Source organism: Musca vetustissima, unplaced genomic scaffold, assembly GCF_032173495.1.
Source record: "Musca vetustissima isolate MV318-11 ecotype Yass unplaced genomic scaffold, APGP_CSIRO_Mvet_v1 utg91487, whole genome shotgun sequence".
NCBI lineage: Eukaryota > Metazoa > Arthropoda > Insecta > Diptera > Muscidae > Musca > Musca vetustissima.
The window spans coordinates 7,110-24,449 of NW_026883909.1; the positions used below are offsets into that span (position 1 = coordinate 7,110).

Consider the following 17,340-nt stretch of genomic DNA (forward strand, 5'->3'; position numbering starts at 1 on the left):
GGGGTTTTTAAGTGTGGTAATTATACCCTACCCAGACCCACCTTTTAGTATACTGACCCAGTCCCACCTTTTAGATGTGTGTCCATTATAATTTGTAAACACAATACATCCCACAGTTATGGACGAATCGTCGGGGAATTTTGCATGTAGGAGGGATTCCGACCAAAGAAGATACCTATTGTTTTTGGCAATGATTCGCCAATATTCAGGTAGCCTCCCTCTAGAGGCCAAAAAATGACGCCAACATCACGAAATTTTACAGGGAGAAAGGGATCTGACCAAGGAACAATCATAGTTCTGTTCATGATAATCGCTTAATATTTATCGGGCTAAATGGATCCAGAATTTTGTGTGAAAATGGTGAAATTTGCATTCAATGATTTATATATTCACTCCTGAAGAACATAGATCGGAGAAGTTGACAGTATATCCAAGAAGAAGGTGCTGATGCGAGGGGCTTGCAAGAGGCCCCAAGAAAAAAAAAAACACAAGAAAGTATTGGGTTAATTATTCTAAATATCTCGGTTTTATTGGGAGTATTATTTTCCGCATTCAACAACAAATAAATTACCTCTTATAATTTATGGTGGTGGCGCTGAGACCTGTTAATAACGCGTAGACGTTATGCGACTAAGTTTACTCTAAGGAGGTTGGTCGACAAGTGAACACTGTGGTTCATGCAATCACAGAGGATTGCGGTGATCGCTGAGGATCGTTTGTCGTTTACTACTACATTAACATATTCCAATGGGAGAAAAGTGTCGAGCAAGGAGAGCAAACCAGCAACAACCACCGCTCGGTGGCATCTGCACTCTACGGTCTCCGCTGAGGGAACTTGCCGAGATGCCCGTGGTGTCAATCAACAGACGTGATTGACTGAGCTCGGGAAGTTGAGTCAGACCGTATCAAACTTATACAGAAGGGTTGACTGTAAAATTGATATCAATAATATTATGATATATTATTGGGTTTCGGTGGTAATATCGTAGGGTATCATATAGTCGGTCTCGTCTGACAATACTGCTCCACTCACTGAGTTTAAAATTAATTATACCCTTCACCACACTGTGTTGTCACCACATTATGTCTTTGTGCATATGTCTGTAACAGGCAAAAGGAAACGAGATAGACACATGGTTCCTTTTGAGAATATGCATAGAATCACTTTCTAAGTCGATTTATGCAAGTCCGTCCGTCCGTTCGTCTGTTGGTGTTAAATTGTAAACAAAGTATAGGTTGCATTTTTGATTCGAATTGGATGTAAATTGGCACAGATCATTTATTTTGCCCAATGACGAACCCAATTGAAATTGGGAAAAATCGGTTCAGATTTAGATATAGCTCCCATATATATATTTAACCGATTTAATGTAAACGGTCGCTATATATCTTTCGATTTGCACGAAATTTGGTACAGCTTAATCTTTTATCCTAGAATGATGTCTGCCAAGTTTCGTAAAAATCTGTCCAGATTTAGATATAGCTCCCATATACATTTTCGTCCGATTTAATGTAAATGGTCCACCAAAGTCCCTATATATCTTTCGATTTGCACGAAATTTTGCATGTCGTATTCAATTAAGTCTAGAATCTTGTGTGCTAAGTTTCGTGAAAATCGGTTTAGATTTAGATAAAGCTCCCATATATAATTTCGTCCGATTTTACGTAAATGTTCCACCAAAGTCCCTATATATCTTTCGATTTCCACGAAATTTGGCAGAGCGTTCTGTATTAAGTGCAGAATGATGTGTGCTGAGTTTGGTGAAAATCGGTTCAGATTAAATATAGCTCCTGTATATATTTTCGTTCGATTTAACATAAATGGTGCACCAAAGTTCCTATATATAATTTGATTTGCACAAAAGTTAGAATAGAGTACTGAATTAAGCCTTGAATGATGTGTGCTAATTTTCATGAAAATCGGTTCAGATTTAGATATAGCTCCCATATATATTTTCGTCCTATTAAATGTAAATTGTGCACCAAAGTCCCTATATATCAATCGATTTGCACGAAATTTGGCACAGTGTAATGAATTAGATCTAGAATGATGTGTGGTAAGTTTCCGAAAATATATATGGGAGCTATACCTAACTCCCATATATATTTTCGTCTGATTTTATGTAAATGATGCACCAACGTCCCTATATATATTTCGATTTGCACGAAATTTGGCACAGCGTAATGAATTAGAATGATATGTGCTGAGTTTCATAAAAATCGGTTCAGATTTAGATATAGCTCCCATATATAGCTTCGTCGGATTTTATGTAAATGGTGCACCAAAGTCCCTATATGTCATTAGGTTTAGAATATTGTGTGTTATGTTTCCTGAAAATCGGTTCAGATTTAGATATAGCTTCCATATATATTTTTGTCCAATTTAAGGTAAATGGTGTACCAAAGTCCCTTAATATATTGCGGTTTGCCCGAAATTTGGCAGAGCGTTGTGAATTAGTTCTAGAATGATGTGTTAAATTTCCTGAAATCATTGAAATCGGTTCAGATTTAGATATAGCTTCTTTATCTGAAAATATTAGTATAGGGTGCAGAATGACACGTTTATGGATCCAATTTCATTTTGCTAGTCCTTTAAAAATGCGACGTGTTAGGATTCATCTGTTGAGTATACCCAAAGTGGTGAAGGGTATCATACAGTCGGCCCCGTCTCACTTTACTACATTCCTTACTGGTTTTTATTTTATGTTAGTTATTTATACACTTTCGAGTCAAGCTTAATGATCTAAGTTTTGCCATGAAAAGGAACGCCATTTGGGCTATTGGTTTTACAAAGGTTGTATGCTGATAACTTGTATTTACAATGCAGATCACGGCTACGGTTCGAATTTTGGTCCTCAGAGCAACACAAATGTTGTCTCCTGGAAACATGATTCGGAGGAAATGAGTTTCGATTTGTTAAGCCTTCCCAAAATTTGATCTACACAATGCAAAATCTGTTCGGCATTGGTACACATCTTTGCGGAAATACTTAACAAATTCCATACTGTGATTTTTTCCATTGCCATATTTATTCCAACCATTTGCAAATATTTGAACCAAAATCTAATATGTATAGAACAAAAAATATATGTTTTTCAAACCTATAGATAAATTTAATTCAATTATTTCTAACTCAATGAAACTGAAGACAATGGATAAATTTAATTTAATTTCCATTCTGTTTGCTATTACAAAAAATAGCAGATTTTTTTTAGAAAATTTAATTAAAGGCATAACAAGAAAAAACAAGTTCGTTTACATACATATTTATGTATATGCCGATACAAACATCCAAACATTTGTGCATAGTTTATTGCAGGTTTTTTTTCCTAAACACAACCCCCTTAAATTTAGAACAGACATGTAGCCGAAATTAAATACAAAATATATTTTCATTTGAAATGGACATTTGGACACTAGTACAAATTTTGACATGGGCAGTGTAAAATCCGTGAAGACAACAAAAAACCCTTAAAAAGAGATGACACAAATTGATACAAGAATATCCGAGTACCTTGTCAAAAAGACATGTCCAAGTAGTATTTATCGGTATCTAGTTTGAGTGATTTATGGTTCAGTTTTTTTTTTTTTTTTTATTTATGGCATAGTTGTTTGTAGAATTTATACACAAACATATTAGAAAATATAATAATTATGGCATATTGGTTTTGGAAGATATTTTTGTATGTATTTTATATTAAAGAAACTATTTCCGTAAACAATTAAACACACTTAAGTTATTTCGGGTCGAACTTTGTGTAATTTCTAACACAACAATGGACCTTTAGTACAAAAAAAGAGGATGGATCTTTATATGGGGTTATAAAATTAAAATTGTCTGATATTTAAAACACTTAGAAGGATGATTTGCTAACCAAACTCCAAATATGAAATTATGGACAATAAGTTACAAAGAATATATGAAATCCTCAAATAACGAACATATTGTTAACATGTAACAAGTGAAAAAGCGTTAAGTTCGGTCGGGCCTCCACCATAGGAATACGTAGTGTTACGTGATACATTTGTATAAAATCCTCAAAATACTGCAATTTAGAGGACAACGTTATATGAGACATACCTAAAGCGGGACCAATATTGCCAACCTTGTGTAGGAATTAGCGAATATTTGGAATTTAATAATATGAATGGTTATGCCTATTTAAGGATCGATATAACTCAATTTCGAAGCTAATATTAATACAATTCACCACACTGTGGTACATGGTGCTACGTCTTTGTGCGTATGTTTGATACAGGCAAAAGGAAACGAGGTAGGCACGAGGTAGTTGTAACCAAAGTACAGGTCGCATTTATGATCCAAATTGGATAAATTTGGCACAGGTCATTTATATGGCCTAGGACGAACCCAATTGAAAAAGGGGAAAATCGGTTCAGATTTAGATATAGCTCCCTTATATAGTTTCGTCCGATTTTGACGACCAAAGACCCAAATTTAAGCCGATTGGTTTTATATAGGGACAATGCCCAGAAGCGGGCCGATATAGTCATTCTCGAACCTGACCGACTAGTTTTTATCTCGATATCCTCCAAAGAAAGAACGATTACAACAGATGGATGAATAGACTAAATCATTTTACAATTCCATACTATGTAGGTTATAAACGGACAATTTCGAGTAAAGCATATGGTGGAATACGGGTATATGGAGGTAACCCCAAAAACCGGAACAAATCAGTTAACTATTTTAATATAAACAAGTGAAAAAGCGTTAGGTGGATACCCTCCATCATAGATATACTGACAGGTAATAGAAATGAAAATATAGGGAACATACCAAAAAGTGGACCTATACCGACTTTCTAAAAACGGGTTATGTAATCCATAATGTAAACCATAATACAAATTTCAGAAATTTTTAATGGATAATTATACCCTCAGTCTTATGGCGAATGATGGTGTATACACTTTAAAACGGTGAAAATGTTCCTCATCGAAATATTGGTTCTAGACTACATGTTTCTTTGGACCAAATCCGTTTCAGCAAATTAAGATTTCATCCAAACTTTTCCCATCTTATTATTTCTTCCAAACCTAGTTATAATTTGAAGATGGGGAATATCGGTCCACTCCTTCTGGAACCTCCACACAGGGACTAGGTCTAAATGCGGCTATAGTTCATTATCAAACCTTACGTTCTAATTTTTTATCTTGCTATCCTCCGCAGATGAAATGATTACAACAGAGACTTAGAACCACACTCAAAACGCGGAACAAATCAAATAACTATTTTAATATAAAGAAGGGGGTTATATGGAGACTACCCCAAAAAGGGGGCGAATATTTATATAATAATTTTTGGTAAGGAGATTTGTTACCATATACTACTACAAAATACCAAATTGCAGCACATTCGGTTGAAAAATGCGCTCAAGAACCCCAAAATACCGAAAATTGGGGGTACCCTTATATGGGGGCTATCCAAAAAAAAATTTACCTATATTCATAATTTTTTGTGGAGAGATTTGGTACATATTAAGAACTCAAAATACTAAATTATATTCGGCAGATAAATACGATCCGAACCCCCAAAATACTGCCAATTAAGAGGTACCTTATATGGGGGCTACCAGAAAAAGTGGACCTATATTTATAATTTTTTGTGGAGAAATTAAGTACCCAATAAGAACCCAATGTTGCAAATTTCAGCGAATTTGGTTGAAAAAACGCGCTCAAGAACCCCAAAATACCGAAAATTGGGGGGGTACCCTTATATGGGAGCTATTCCTAAACGTGGACCGATAAAGCCCATCTTCGAACTTGACCTGACTGCAGACAAAAGACGACTCTATGCGAAATTTGTTTGTTTAGACGTTAGAGTGATTACAACAGACAGACGGACATATAATTTTACGCTGATCTATTCTTGATCTATATACCTTATAGGGTCGGAAATGATTATTTCGATGAGTTACAAACGGAAAAACAAAATTAATATACCCTCCATACTATGGTGGAGGGTATAAACATTACGGATAGTTCAATAGAAAAATATATTTAAAACTATTGAAAATCTATGCATATAACTTTTATATGGCCTTTAGAAAAAATATAAGCGTTTACCTCCAATGGTTTGGTAAGCAATTATTGAAAATCCTTTTCAGTGTCTCGCAGACCACTAAGCGTTGACATTTTACAGATATATTTCCAAGTGTGGATTTTTTGAAGAATATATTTAGGACCATAATTTAGGCCTATAATCGTGAATTTTATAAATATTTTTTTTTTTTGAATCAAAGAAACCATAATACTAATTTATCACAGTATATTTTCTCTTTTCTTTTCAATAAATGTGTTAATTTTCATTTTGATTCTGCTAAACAGCCCCCCTGGAAAGTTTCTGTCCATTTAAATAAATATATATTTTCACTTTTTAATAAATATGTAATTACAAAGATCCTTTTTTGAATAACATATGACCCGTATTATTTCACAGAGATAATAAATGTACCCAATATTCCTATGGAATTATTTAATAGCTGAATACGAATAGGCTACACGTGTCCCATATGTTAAAAATAAGAGAAAATAAAAAAACCGTTAAAAATTAATGTCCTTCAGGATACTCACATGCCTGCAAACCACATTTTTCTCATGAATACCTTCATTCCGCACATAATTTTTATAATACCAATAGTTGGGAAGTGAAACTGTACCATACTCTCTATCTCCTCTCCGCTCAACCTATTGTAATTTCTATAAATATATAAAAGCAACTACAAACTACAATGCTTCCGGCCCTTTTGAAAAGTTATCATGTTGTTGTTCTTATTGGTGTTGCAGCTTTTTGTATTGTGATACTTTTAATCCTTGATAAGTTTAAATGTCGTCCGTATTTTTTTTTTTTTTTTTCTTTTCTGGGAAAAGAGGATAGTTGCCCCGGAGATAAATTCTTATACGGATAGTTTGTAACATTGTATGGTATTATTAAAAAATTAGTAGCCACATAGGGGGTGGGCAAAATTTTATGGTATCCTTGAAATAAAGCGGATGTAGGAACATTCTGATATGACTTAAAGGTATTTTTTTCATAAGAGTTGTATAGGTGAATTTTTTATAAGGCTTTTAGTTAAAGTCTATCGCTGGACAATAGATTTTTAATGTGAAAGAATGTAAACGGAAAAATGTGAGTGGGATAACATTTCAACAAATGGACATCAATAAATACTAAATATAAAGGAACGATAAGAAGTTTATATTTATTATTATTATAATTTTATTTTTTAGGATGTTATAACTGTGGACATTAAAGAATGTTTTTCAAAAACAATTACAGCTATAATCGTCGATTTTTTAAAGAATATTATTCAAAGGACTATCAGACAACTATGCGATAAAATTTTAATGAATAATTTTTCAAGGTCCAATAAAGAAATATTTGTTATAAAGTTTAATAGCGCGGATTTTATAAATATATATAATTCACAGAAGACTGTCAGCTATTTAAATTTGCATTCTTAAACCATGTATTTCAAGCATGGAATTTTAAAGATCCTTTCAACAGAAATTTCCGAGCTATAAATGTGGATTTTTGAAAAGTTTTTTTTTTCTAAAGGACTATAAGGATTTTCAAAAATTGCTTACCAAACCATTAGAAGTAAAAGCTTATATTTTTCTTCTAAAGGCCATATAAAAGCTATACGCATAGATTTTTTTAATAGTTCTTTCTAAAGGACTATAAGTCCTGATTTAGATTAGGCGAGTTTACTTGCGGCAAATCTTATCGTTCTCTTTTGAACTTGCTTCATGCGTCTATACAAGGCAATTGGTTTCAAAAATATATTTTTTTTTACATTTTGTGAATTTTTTCTATTTTTGTGGAAACTGACACTACAAACCAAATACTGAAAACGAATTGCCAGCAAATTGCCGGTACGAACAATAGTTTTCCATTTCTGTTCCACTTACCCCTCTCTCCTACAAACAGAGACTTGCCGCAAGTAAACTCGCCTAATCTAAATTGGGACTAACCAGTAAGGAATGTTCAAAAGTCGGACGGGGCCGACTATATGATACCCTTCACCATATATATATGGCAGCAATATCTAAAACTGAGCCGATTCCAATAAAACTTCGCACACATCAATCTGAACCTAATTTAGTACGCAGTGTAAAACTTTGTTTCAATCGGACCAATGCTGGGAGTTTGTTGCACCATTTATATAAAATCGGACGTAAATATAAATGGGAGCTATATATAAATCTGAACCGATTTTCCCCAATTTCAATAATATTCGTTCTTGGGTCAAATTTTATCCAAATCGGGTCATAAATGCGATCTGTACTTTGCTCACAAAAATACATGGACGGACGAACGGACAGACGGACGGACATGCATTAATAGACTCAGAAAGTGATTGTATGCATAGTCTCAAAAGATCTGTCTCGATTCGTTTTGCCTGTTACAAAGATATGTACAAAGACTAATACCGGTAGTACAAAATGAAAAAATTCGCTGTTGCAAACATAAATTTACTGTGAAAAAAAATTCATTTCGGGGAGGGGGGGTTGTGGTGGTCCGGGCCTCCAGGGCTCCCCCCCTGCGTACGTCCCTGCTCTGTACCACATTGTGGTGAAGGGTAAACTATTAGGTTGGTGCGTATGAAATGTCGGATTCTTCAGTCCGAAATTTTTCGAACCAACGCTGCACTTTCCGATCGTTTACCGTATTCTCCCCAAACTCTTGGTTTATGACGCGAATGTCGGCAGAATTTATATTGGCAATAAACTCAAAAGAAATAACAAGAAGGAAGACCTTCGAAACCCCTATTTTGCTGAAATGAGTCTCTGGCAACGGACAATACGACTATGAATGAGGTTATGCCAAAGACAAAACTAAAACGAAACCAGTGAGCGAAGCAGTATAGTCGGACGGGGCCAACCATATGATAACCTACGCAACTTCCACGAAAATCTAACTTTCTGTGGTTCTATATTCTGAGCATGGGCAATATTTCGCGATCCTCCTGACCGACTAGAGGTCAACAGCCCTAAATTTTTGGAATCTCATGGAAATTTCAAAGCGATCAGCGCTATATTTCCGCCTTCCAGTGTGGTAATGTGTTACTAAATAATATCTGAATACGTAACCACCTGTAAATATGTACGCGTAACTCCCACATTCGATTACATACGACAATATAATTGGTATCAATTTAAAGGCCAAGCACTCCTCTTGAATACACTATCAACTTCTCGGGTCTATGTCCTTCAGGAGTAAACATATACGCCATAGAATATAAATTTTGTCATTTTTCACCCAAAAGTCAGGATCCATTTGATTTGCTAAATATTGACCGATCTTTTTCAAAACAGGCCCATTCCCCTTCTCCATGTAATAATTCGAGATTTTTGGGTCATAATTGCGGCCTCTGGAGCGCCAAGAAAACCCGACAAAAATTAAGTATTTGGTCCATTTCATCCCCTAAATATTAACCGATCTTTACCAAAACCAATAGGGGTCTTCATTGGGCCCAACCCATCCCACATGCAAAATTTCGTTAAGATTATACATTTCACACCCAAACAGACTTCTATCACCTCAAGAATGTATCCGATTCTGTGATTCTCTGTGAATCCATATAATGACACAATTATTCACACTTGTTGTTCTCCATCTTCTTCTTCATGGAAATTAATGCGTTTGAGATATTTCTTCACATAAAAATTGCCATCATTTATTTAAACTTATACTGTTGGTCGTCTGTGTAACACAGTCTATCTCACTCACACTGTAGCCATTTTTTATTTTACCTCTTCAAAAGCGTTAAAGCACAGGTAGATAGTATAACACAGTATCAGCATAAAAAATGAATGGAAAAAATCCTGTATTTTTTATATCCGTCGGATGTACGACGTCATATGCAAATGAGTTGTTGTCAGAGATTGAGTGGAGCAAAAACAAAAAGGAGCTCCGCCATTGACATGACAAAAATAAAAAAAATAAATATTAATGTGGGTCCAAGTGGAAAAAACAAAATTATAATAAAATTATAATGTAGGAATATTTATGGATTTTCCTCGTGGGCTTTGTTAATAAATATTGTCACAATATATCTCTATAATGAAAGCAATAATTCATTTTCGTTATCTCCTACTAGGGTAAAACGTAATTTCCTTAAAATTATCCAACCTCTTCTAATAATTTTTCATAGCGGGATAATTTTGTAAGAAAATAAATTTGATATTTTATCAAAAGTCACCTGTCCGTAAAGTGATAAAATGTGTTTAAAGCTCTGTTTTTTTTTTTTTGTTCTCACAAAAAAGAAAATGAAATGAAACAAAATATTGGAACATTAATCCTTTTTTGGTTGTCAGGATTATCATACGCATGAATTGCGACGATTTTCTGACACATTGCATTGTAAGCTTTCACATGATATGTGAATGAAAGACAGAAAATGTAAGTCGTCCATTGTTTCGTTTAAAATTATAGGTTATCTGTTGGTGACATTTTGCAAAAAAATATATATGTATATAAAAATTAAACTTATTAAATGGGATATTTAAAAATCTTCTAAATTTGTGTGATGAACGAGGAACCCGGAAGAATTATCATTTTTGGTGTGGGTTCTGGGTTTTGAGTTGTAACTTGGCGAAATTTTTATATTCGAATCTACAAAACTTTAGATGTATGTAGAACGTGATGTTATGACTAATTTGTTGTTTTTAGATTTTTAAAAGAATATTTTTATGACCCTAACAAGGCGCGGATTTTTTAAAGAATATTTTTATGGCCACTACAAGGTATGGTATTTTAAAGAACATTTTTAACGCCCTTACAAGGCATGGATTTTTTAAAGAATATTTTTTAGTAGTGTTTGGCGGGTTATTTGGGATACCATTTGTATTTTATTTTTGCAAAATAGTCAGGCTGAATCCCAGTTTGTTGTTTTTTATAAAAACAACTATGTATTAGTGGGGAATGTATGGCATTGTTCGCCAAGCGGTAAGGCATGGAAGACCATAGTTTCGGGTCACGCCACTGATCCTCATCAGTTCCCTTAGTTTTTTTTGTTGGGATATTCTCCCCAGAAGCTATTAATAGCTTCTTTACAAAAAACCTTTCAAACCCAAATGTCTCTTGTGACAATTCGAAGTTCTTACGTTACCAGCGATACGACCCCAATGAGAAGTTCGTTTCGTTGGCGCCTGACTTCGTGGTCAACAAGGCATTTACAGACAACTACAATACATTTCCCACTGCTATGTGTCGTCACTTTGTGACGAATGCACATAACGTTGTTGTTGGTATTGCTAGTTAAAGCAATAAACCAAACAGTATGACCGTGCCTCGTCTACAACTTCAGTAGTGTTTGGCGGGTTATTTGGGATACCATTTGTATTTTGTTTTTGCAAAATAGTCAGGCTTAATCCCAGTTTGTTGTTTTTATAAAAAACAACTATTTATTATTTTTTATGGAAGACTAAATTAAAGCTAAGTTGGTTCTAAATTATACCAAAACCAGTAAGGAAAGTAGTTAAGTCGGACGGGCCGATATACCGATATATACCCTTCACCACTTTGGGTATATTTAACCGATGCATTCTAACAGACGTCGCATTTTCGAAGGACCATTGACATGGAAATGAAGGAACTATATCTAAATGTGAACCGACATAGACCAATCTATAAACATGTCATTTGTAACCTATACTAAACTATTAATTTGGATAGATAAAGAATAAGTCAAAATTATGTAAATCGATTTCAAGCAAATCTCAATCGCACACTAGTTGGTTATTTGAAACCCAATAAACGAGAAGTTGGTCGAATATATGGACTATGTCTGCATTTCTACAAAAAGCAATTGCGTCATTCTATACCTAGACCGATTTCAACGAAATTTGTCACAGGTTAGTTTTATACTAATTTCAGTACGTTTTATGCCTATCGGCCATATTTTGGGTCCTTAGTACATCATTTACTTAAAATCGGAGGAAAATATGAATATGAGATATATCTAAATCTGTGGGTCGATTCACTATCAAAATTAAACAATTCTCAAATCGATAAAATATTATAACGACAAAATAAACAATATTTTAATTCTATAACAGTTTTTAACAACAATTGTTAAAAATGTTGTTAATAAACAAGACCAAAAAATTCTAAGTTAACTTATCGGCAAATATTCTTCAATATTGAACATGCCTTGTTTTGTTCAAAATTTGTTTGTATTTTGTTTTCAAAATGTTCAAAATAAAAAGCTTTTTGAAAGTTTATAGGCAATTTGTCTACATTTTTACAGAATAACATTTTCGTTACTGCAAACGATTTTATGTGTAGACAAAATTGTCGATTGTCGAATCGTTATAAGTTACTGAATCGACCTACTGAACCGATTCCAACAAAACTTGACACACGTTGGACTATACTAACTTCAGAAACAATCGTTTTAACTATGGATTTTTAGTGCACCATTTACTTAAAATCGGTCAAAACTATATATAGCAGCTATATCTAAATCGGAACCGATTACAACGAAACTTCTCACATGTTAGATTATAATAATTTCAATACGTTTTATGCAAATATATATGGGACCTACATCTAAATCTGAACCGATTTTCACGAAACTTAGCAGACATCAATTTAGACTTAACTCATTACGCTATGCAAAGTTTCGTGCAAATCGAAAGATAAAAGGGACTTTGGTACACCATTTATATAAAATCGGACGAAAATATATATGGGAGTTATATCTAAATCTGAACCGATTTTTCCCAATTTCAATTTTTCCCAATTAAATGCGACCTGTACTTTGTTTACAATTTAACATGGGCAGACAGACGGACATGCATAAATCGACTCAGAAAGTGATTCTATGCATATTCTCAAAAGGAATCATGTGTCTATCTCGTTTCCTTTTGCCTGTTACAAACATATGCACAAATACATAATATTCTGTACCACAGTGTGGTGAAGGGTATAATTAAGGACGAATCCCGCGATTTCCTGTAAATATTGCCAAAAGAGAGTATCCGATTGATGGGGAATTTTGCTGATCGTACTGATAAAATCTACAACAAGTGAAATTGTGTTGTTAAATTCTGCCGATCTGGACTTTGTATATCCTCCAAAAATGTTATTTAAAATTTAAAATATTTCTGCACCGAATCCATTTCAGACATTTGGAGTCGATTAACAAATGTCAGTCCTTCTGTCCGTCTCGAAAGAAGTAACCGATTTCATCCAAAGTTTGCACTTCGTAATATTTCTTCCATACTTAGTTTAAGTTCAAAGATGGGGAATATCAGTCCCTCAACTTCTGGCACCTCCCCCACAAAATGGTCGAAATTTTGCTAAAAATTTGTGATACCATTTGTATTTTGTTTTTGCAAAATAGTCAGGCTGAATCCCAGTTTGTTGTTTTTATAAAAAACAACTATTTATTAGTGGGGAATGTATGGCATTGTTTGCCGAGGGGTAAGGCAGGGAAGACTATAGTTTCGGATCACGCCACTGATCCTCATCAGTTCCCTTAGTTTTTTGTTGGGATATTCTCCCCAGAAGCTATTGCTTCTATACAAAAAACCTTTCATACCCAAATGTCTCTTGTAACAAAGCGAAGTACTTAGCTGACCAACGACATAAACTGCATGAGAATTTCGCTGGAGCCTCACTTCGAGGTTAACAAGGCATTTACAAACAATACCACACCTTTCCCACTGTTGTGTGTTGCTAGTATACAGCAACACCAACAAAGTCGTTGTGTGCATTTGTCGCGATGTGACAACACACAACAGTGGGAAAGGTGTGGTATTGTTTGTAAATGCCTTGTTAACCTCGAAGTGAGGCTCCAGCGAAATTCTCATGCAGTTTATGTCGTTGGTCAGCTAAGTACTTCGCTTTGTTACAAGAGACATTTGGGTATGAAAGGTTTTTTTTATAGAAGCAATAGCTTCTGGGGAGAATATCCCAACAAAAAACTAAGGGAACTGATGAGGATCAGTGGCGTGATCCGAAACTATAGTCTTCCCTGCCTTACCCCTCGGCAAACAATGCCATAAATTCCCCACTAATAAATAGTTGTTTTTTTATAAAAACAGCAAACTGGGATTCAGCCTGACTATTTTGCAAAAACAAAATTTGTTTTATAATATCATGCCAAGAGACTATACGATCTGAACCAAACTTTGCACAACCTATTATCTTTCCAATCCAATCCAATATTAGAATCCAATATGAATGTCAGAGTTTATCCAAACTGAACACATCTTTCAAACTCAAATGATGGGAAAATTCGGTCCATTCCTTTTGATACTTCTCCCACAAAATGATCAAAATGGAGCTGAAAATGAATTTTATAATAATATATTATACGAACAGAGTATCCGATTGAAGCCAAACTTTGTATAACCTTATATTTTAATTATGTCTGTATATTGCTAGAAACCACTCCTTCAGTTATCTCCCCCACAATTTTGAACAATAACAATGATGCCAAATGTGCAGTTCTTAATATTTTTTCAAACTAAATTCAAGTTGGAACATGGGTCCAATCAGCCTGGGAAACACTCCCTCTGTTACCTCCCACAAAAAATGGTCAATATTTTGCAGAAAATTCATTTTGTTATATCATGGTCAAAATAAACGACTCATATCAAGCTTGCAGTCCTACTCCTTGGAATGGAATATCTGATATGATCCAAACTTTGCAAATCGTAATATTTTCGCAAAGCGATATTAAATCCTAAAATGGGGACTATACGGAAACCTCTTTTGGTAAATCTCCAAAGAAGGTATACTCTTTGTTGTATTTTATTCCGTAGAACTCCGCAAACCATAAGCTTAGGGTATATATTTGTCGGCATGGTATAATAATAGAAGGTAACACCAAGTGTTGTTGTACAAAAAACGATACAACAACCACATGGAAATTTGTTGTTGTAAGTTCTACTAGTGTCAACTCATTTGACAGAAAAATGTAAACAAACAAACAAATTATCATCAAATTATTTTTATTTTGAAAATGAAATATTTTCGAATCCTCAAAATAAAAATTGAAAAACATGAATGAAAATCTATCAAATTTATATTTCTATCGCTTCCAAATCATTCCTATAATTGAGTCATTGCCATATATATGTGTAACACATATGAAAATGCTGGGAATAGCGAGTTATTCCTTGAAGAAAGATTTGCTTCCTCAAACTTTCCCAGCAGGCAGATTTAGTAAATTGAATACGGGAGCATATTTAATAAAGAACAATTACAAATTGTATGCGTTCCCAATTTTCCTGTTGGGTGATTTTTAAAAACATAATTTTTCAAATTCATATTGACACTAGTATTACGTTGGAATCAAATCAGCTGGGATTTGCTGTTACCTTTTATAATTGTACCATGATCTGTCGGCAACACCACTGACAGTTTTTTACCTGTACAATTAATCAGGTATCACGATTATAGTCACATCGGTAGGAAAAATTCGGCTAAAACGTTCAAAAGAAACAACAATGGACCTATGTCAAAACATGGACCTATATCTAATTTTTTCAGGGAAAATATTTTTCAATCTCTAAGAACCCGGAAGGATAAAAAACAGTTATGTTGGTGCTAAAATACACCAAAAAAAGAGGACAGCTTAGAAATGCCAAAGTTTCTAGCTCTAATATTGCGATATCCATTGTAATTTCAACAGAAAAGAAAAATCCGATTTGTGGAATTTCGACTATGGGTTCTGGAACACAGCTGTTAAACACAATTTTGACAACATTTAAAGAAATTCAAATAAATATTTAATAAAATTATTTTGAGAAATAACAAGAAAAGTTATAAAAATTTTAAGTAATCACAAAAATTACCAAACTGTCCACAGGAAATCATAACTATTTCCAAAAACGCAATGCAATCTTTGGCAAATTTCAATTGTCGCACCACGTGCAAACATCGTGAATGTCAACGGAATGCGCATTTGGGTGTTATCGATCAAAATCTAGAATGTGAATGTGTTCGCGACGATTTAAATGTTTCCTCGATGTTTTTGGAAAATCTTATCGATCTCTCGCATAGCTTGGCTCAAATAATGATTCTGTGTGGGATACACGAATGTAAAGCGAAAACATCTGTGGATATTATCACCTATTCGTTCCTTCACTACGATTTGGTCTGCTACTGTCTAGATGCCAAGCCGACGAAACGTTTACGCAAAGAGGATATTTTTCATGAATTGGGTCGCAAGTGTCTTATGAATCGGGTGGAAGCCCACCTGGCCTATGCAATAATAAAACGTGGTTTTAAGGCATTCTACTATCGGCCACATGATGAGAAATCCGAAAAGCCTTCATTCTCCGAAGAATGTCTTTATGTTCATGCGGCAAAGAAAACAGCAGAATCATATGCTCAATTCGATGGTTTGAGTTGTGATGAACAACGCGGGGTGGAGACCAAAATTAAGGTAATCTATAAGAAATTCTACGATCGCATGCAATCACGAAAAGCCAAACCCGTTAGTGGAGAATGTAATTGTTGTTTCTGTACTAAGAATCGCGGTCATTTGATTTACACCAAACCACCACCATGCTCGGTGCAGGAGCAACAAAAGGAAGCTCCCAAAAAGCCTCACTCCTGTCCCCATTGCTGTAAACGTAAGACAGTACGTAAATTTGTCCACGGCAAAGCGGTACAGGCCACATGTCCCGTCTGTCATCGTTCACGTAAATTCTGCTCCTGTGCCAAATATGATTTCCGAATTGAATGGGTCAATAGCATCTGGGATAGACCTGATATGCATCTTTATTATGAAGAAAATATTGCCAAGGTGCCGCAGGAGCCATTTGGTGGATGCCGACCTCAGGGTTCAGATCATGATCATGAGGAAGATGTTGGAGATACTGTGGAAGCTGATGAAGGTGTTGTCGACGAAGATCAAGATTTGAATGAGGATGAAGGTCAGATTGTTGAGGGCGAACAGAATAATGAAGACGCGGAGGATGCTTAGGGATTTCAATTTAATTTTGTTATGAAGAGTATTTAGAAATAAAAATTTAAACGTACTGGAATTTAATGTCTAAGTTCTTAATTGTGAATCAGTTGCTATAAAATAGAAAAAATAATCTTAGTCCGATCAACCAAATTTTTGGCACATGCCTTTTAGGCCAATAATTAGAACTTGTACACAATTTAATTTACTTACGAAAAATCCTTCTATTTTTGGCCGCTCTTAATATGGACTCGCGACATAGAGAAGTGTAGCTCCCATCGAACGCTACTATCCCAATTTCTATACGAATTCATGCGGTGTATATGTAATGTTCATATAATCTAACATAAAAGTTCCGCTTCTTTTAAAATGTTAATAAATTGCAATAGAA

General features: G+C 34.6%; 1 protein-coding gene across 1 annotated transcript; it reads left to right on the forward strand.

The window, feature by feature from the left end:
• The first annotated feature begins 15,872 nt into the window (after positions 1 to 15,872).
• Positions 15,873 to 16,967, forward strand: LOC133330894 (uncharacterized). The gene has a single exon (XM_061539296.1). The coding sequence runs from the start codon at positions 15,873 to 15,875 to the stop codon at positions 16,965 to 16,967; it is 1,095 nt and encodes a 364-aa protein (XP_061395280.1).
• The last annotated feature ends 373 nt before the right edge of the window (positions 16,968 to 17,340 follow it).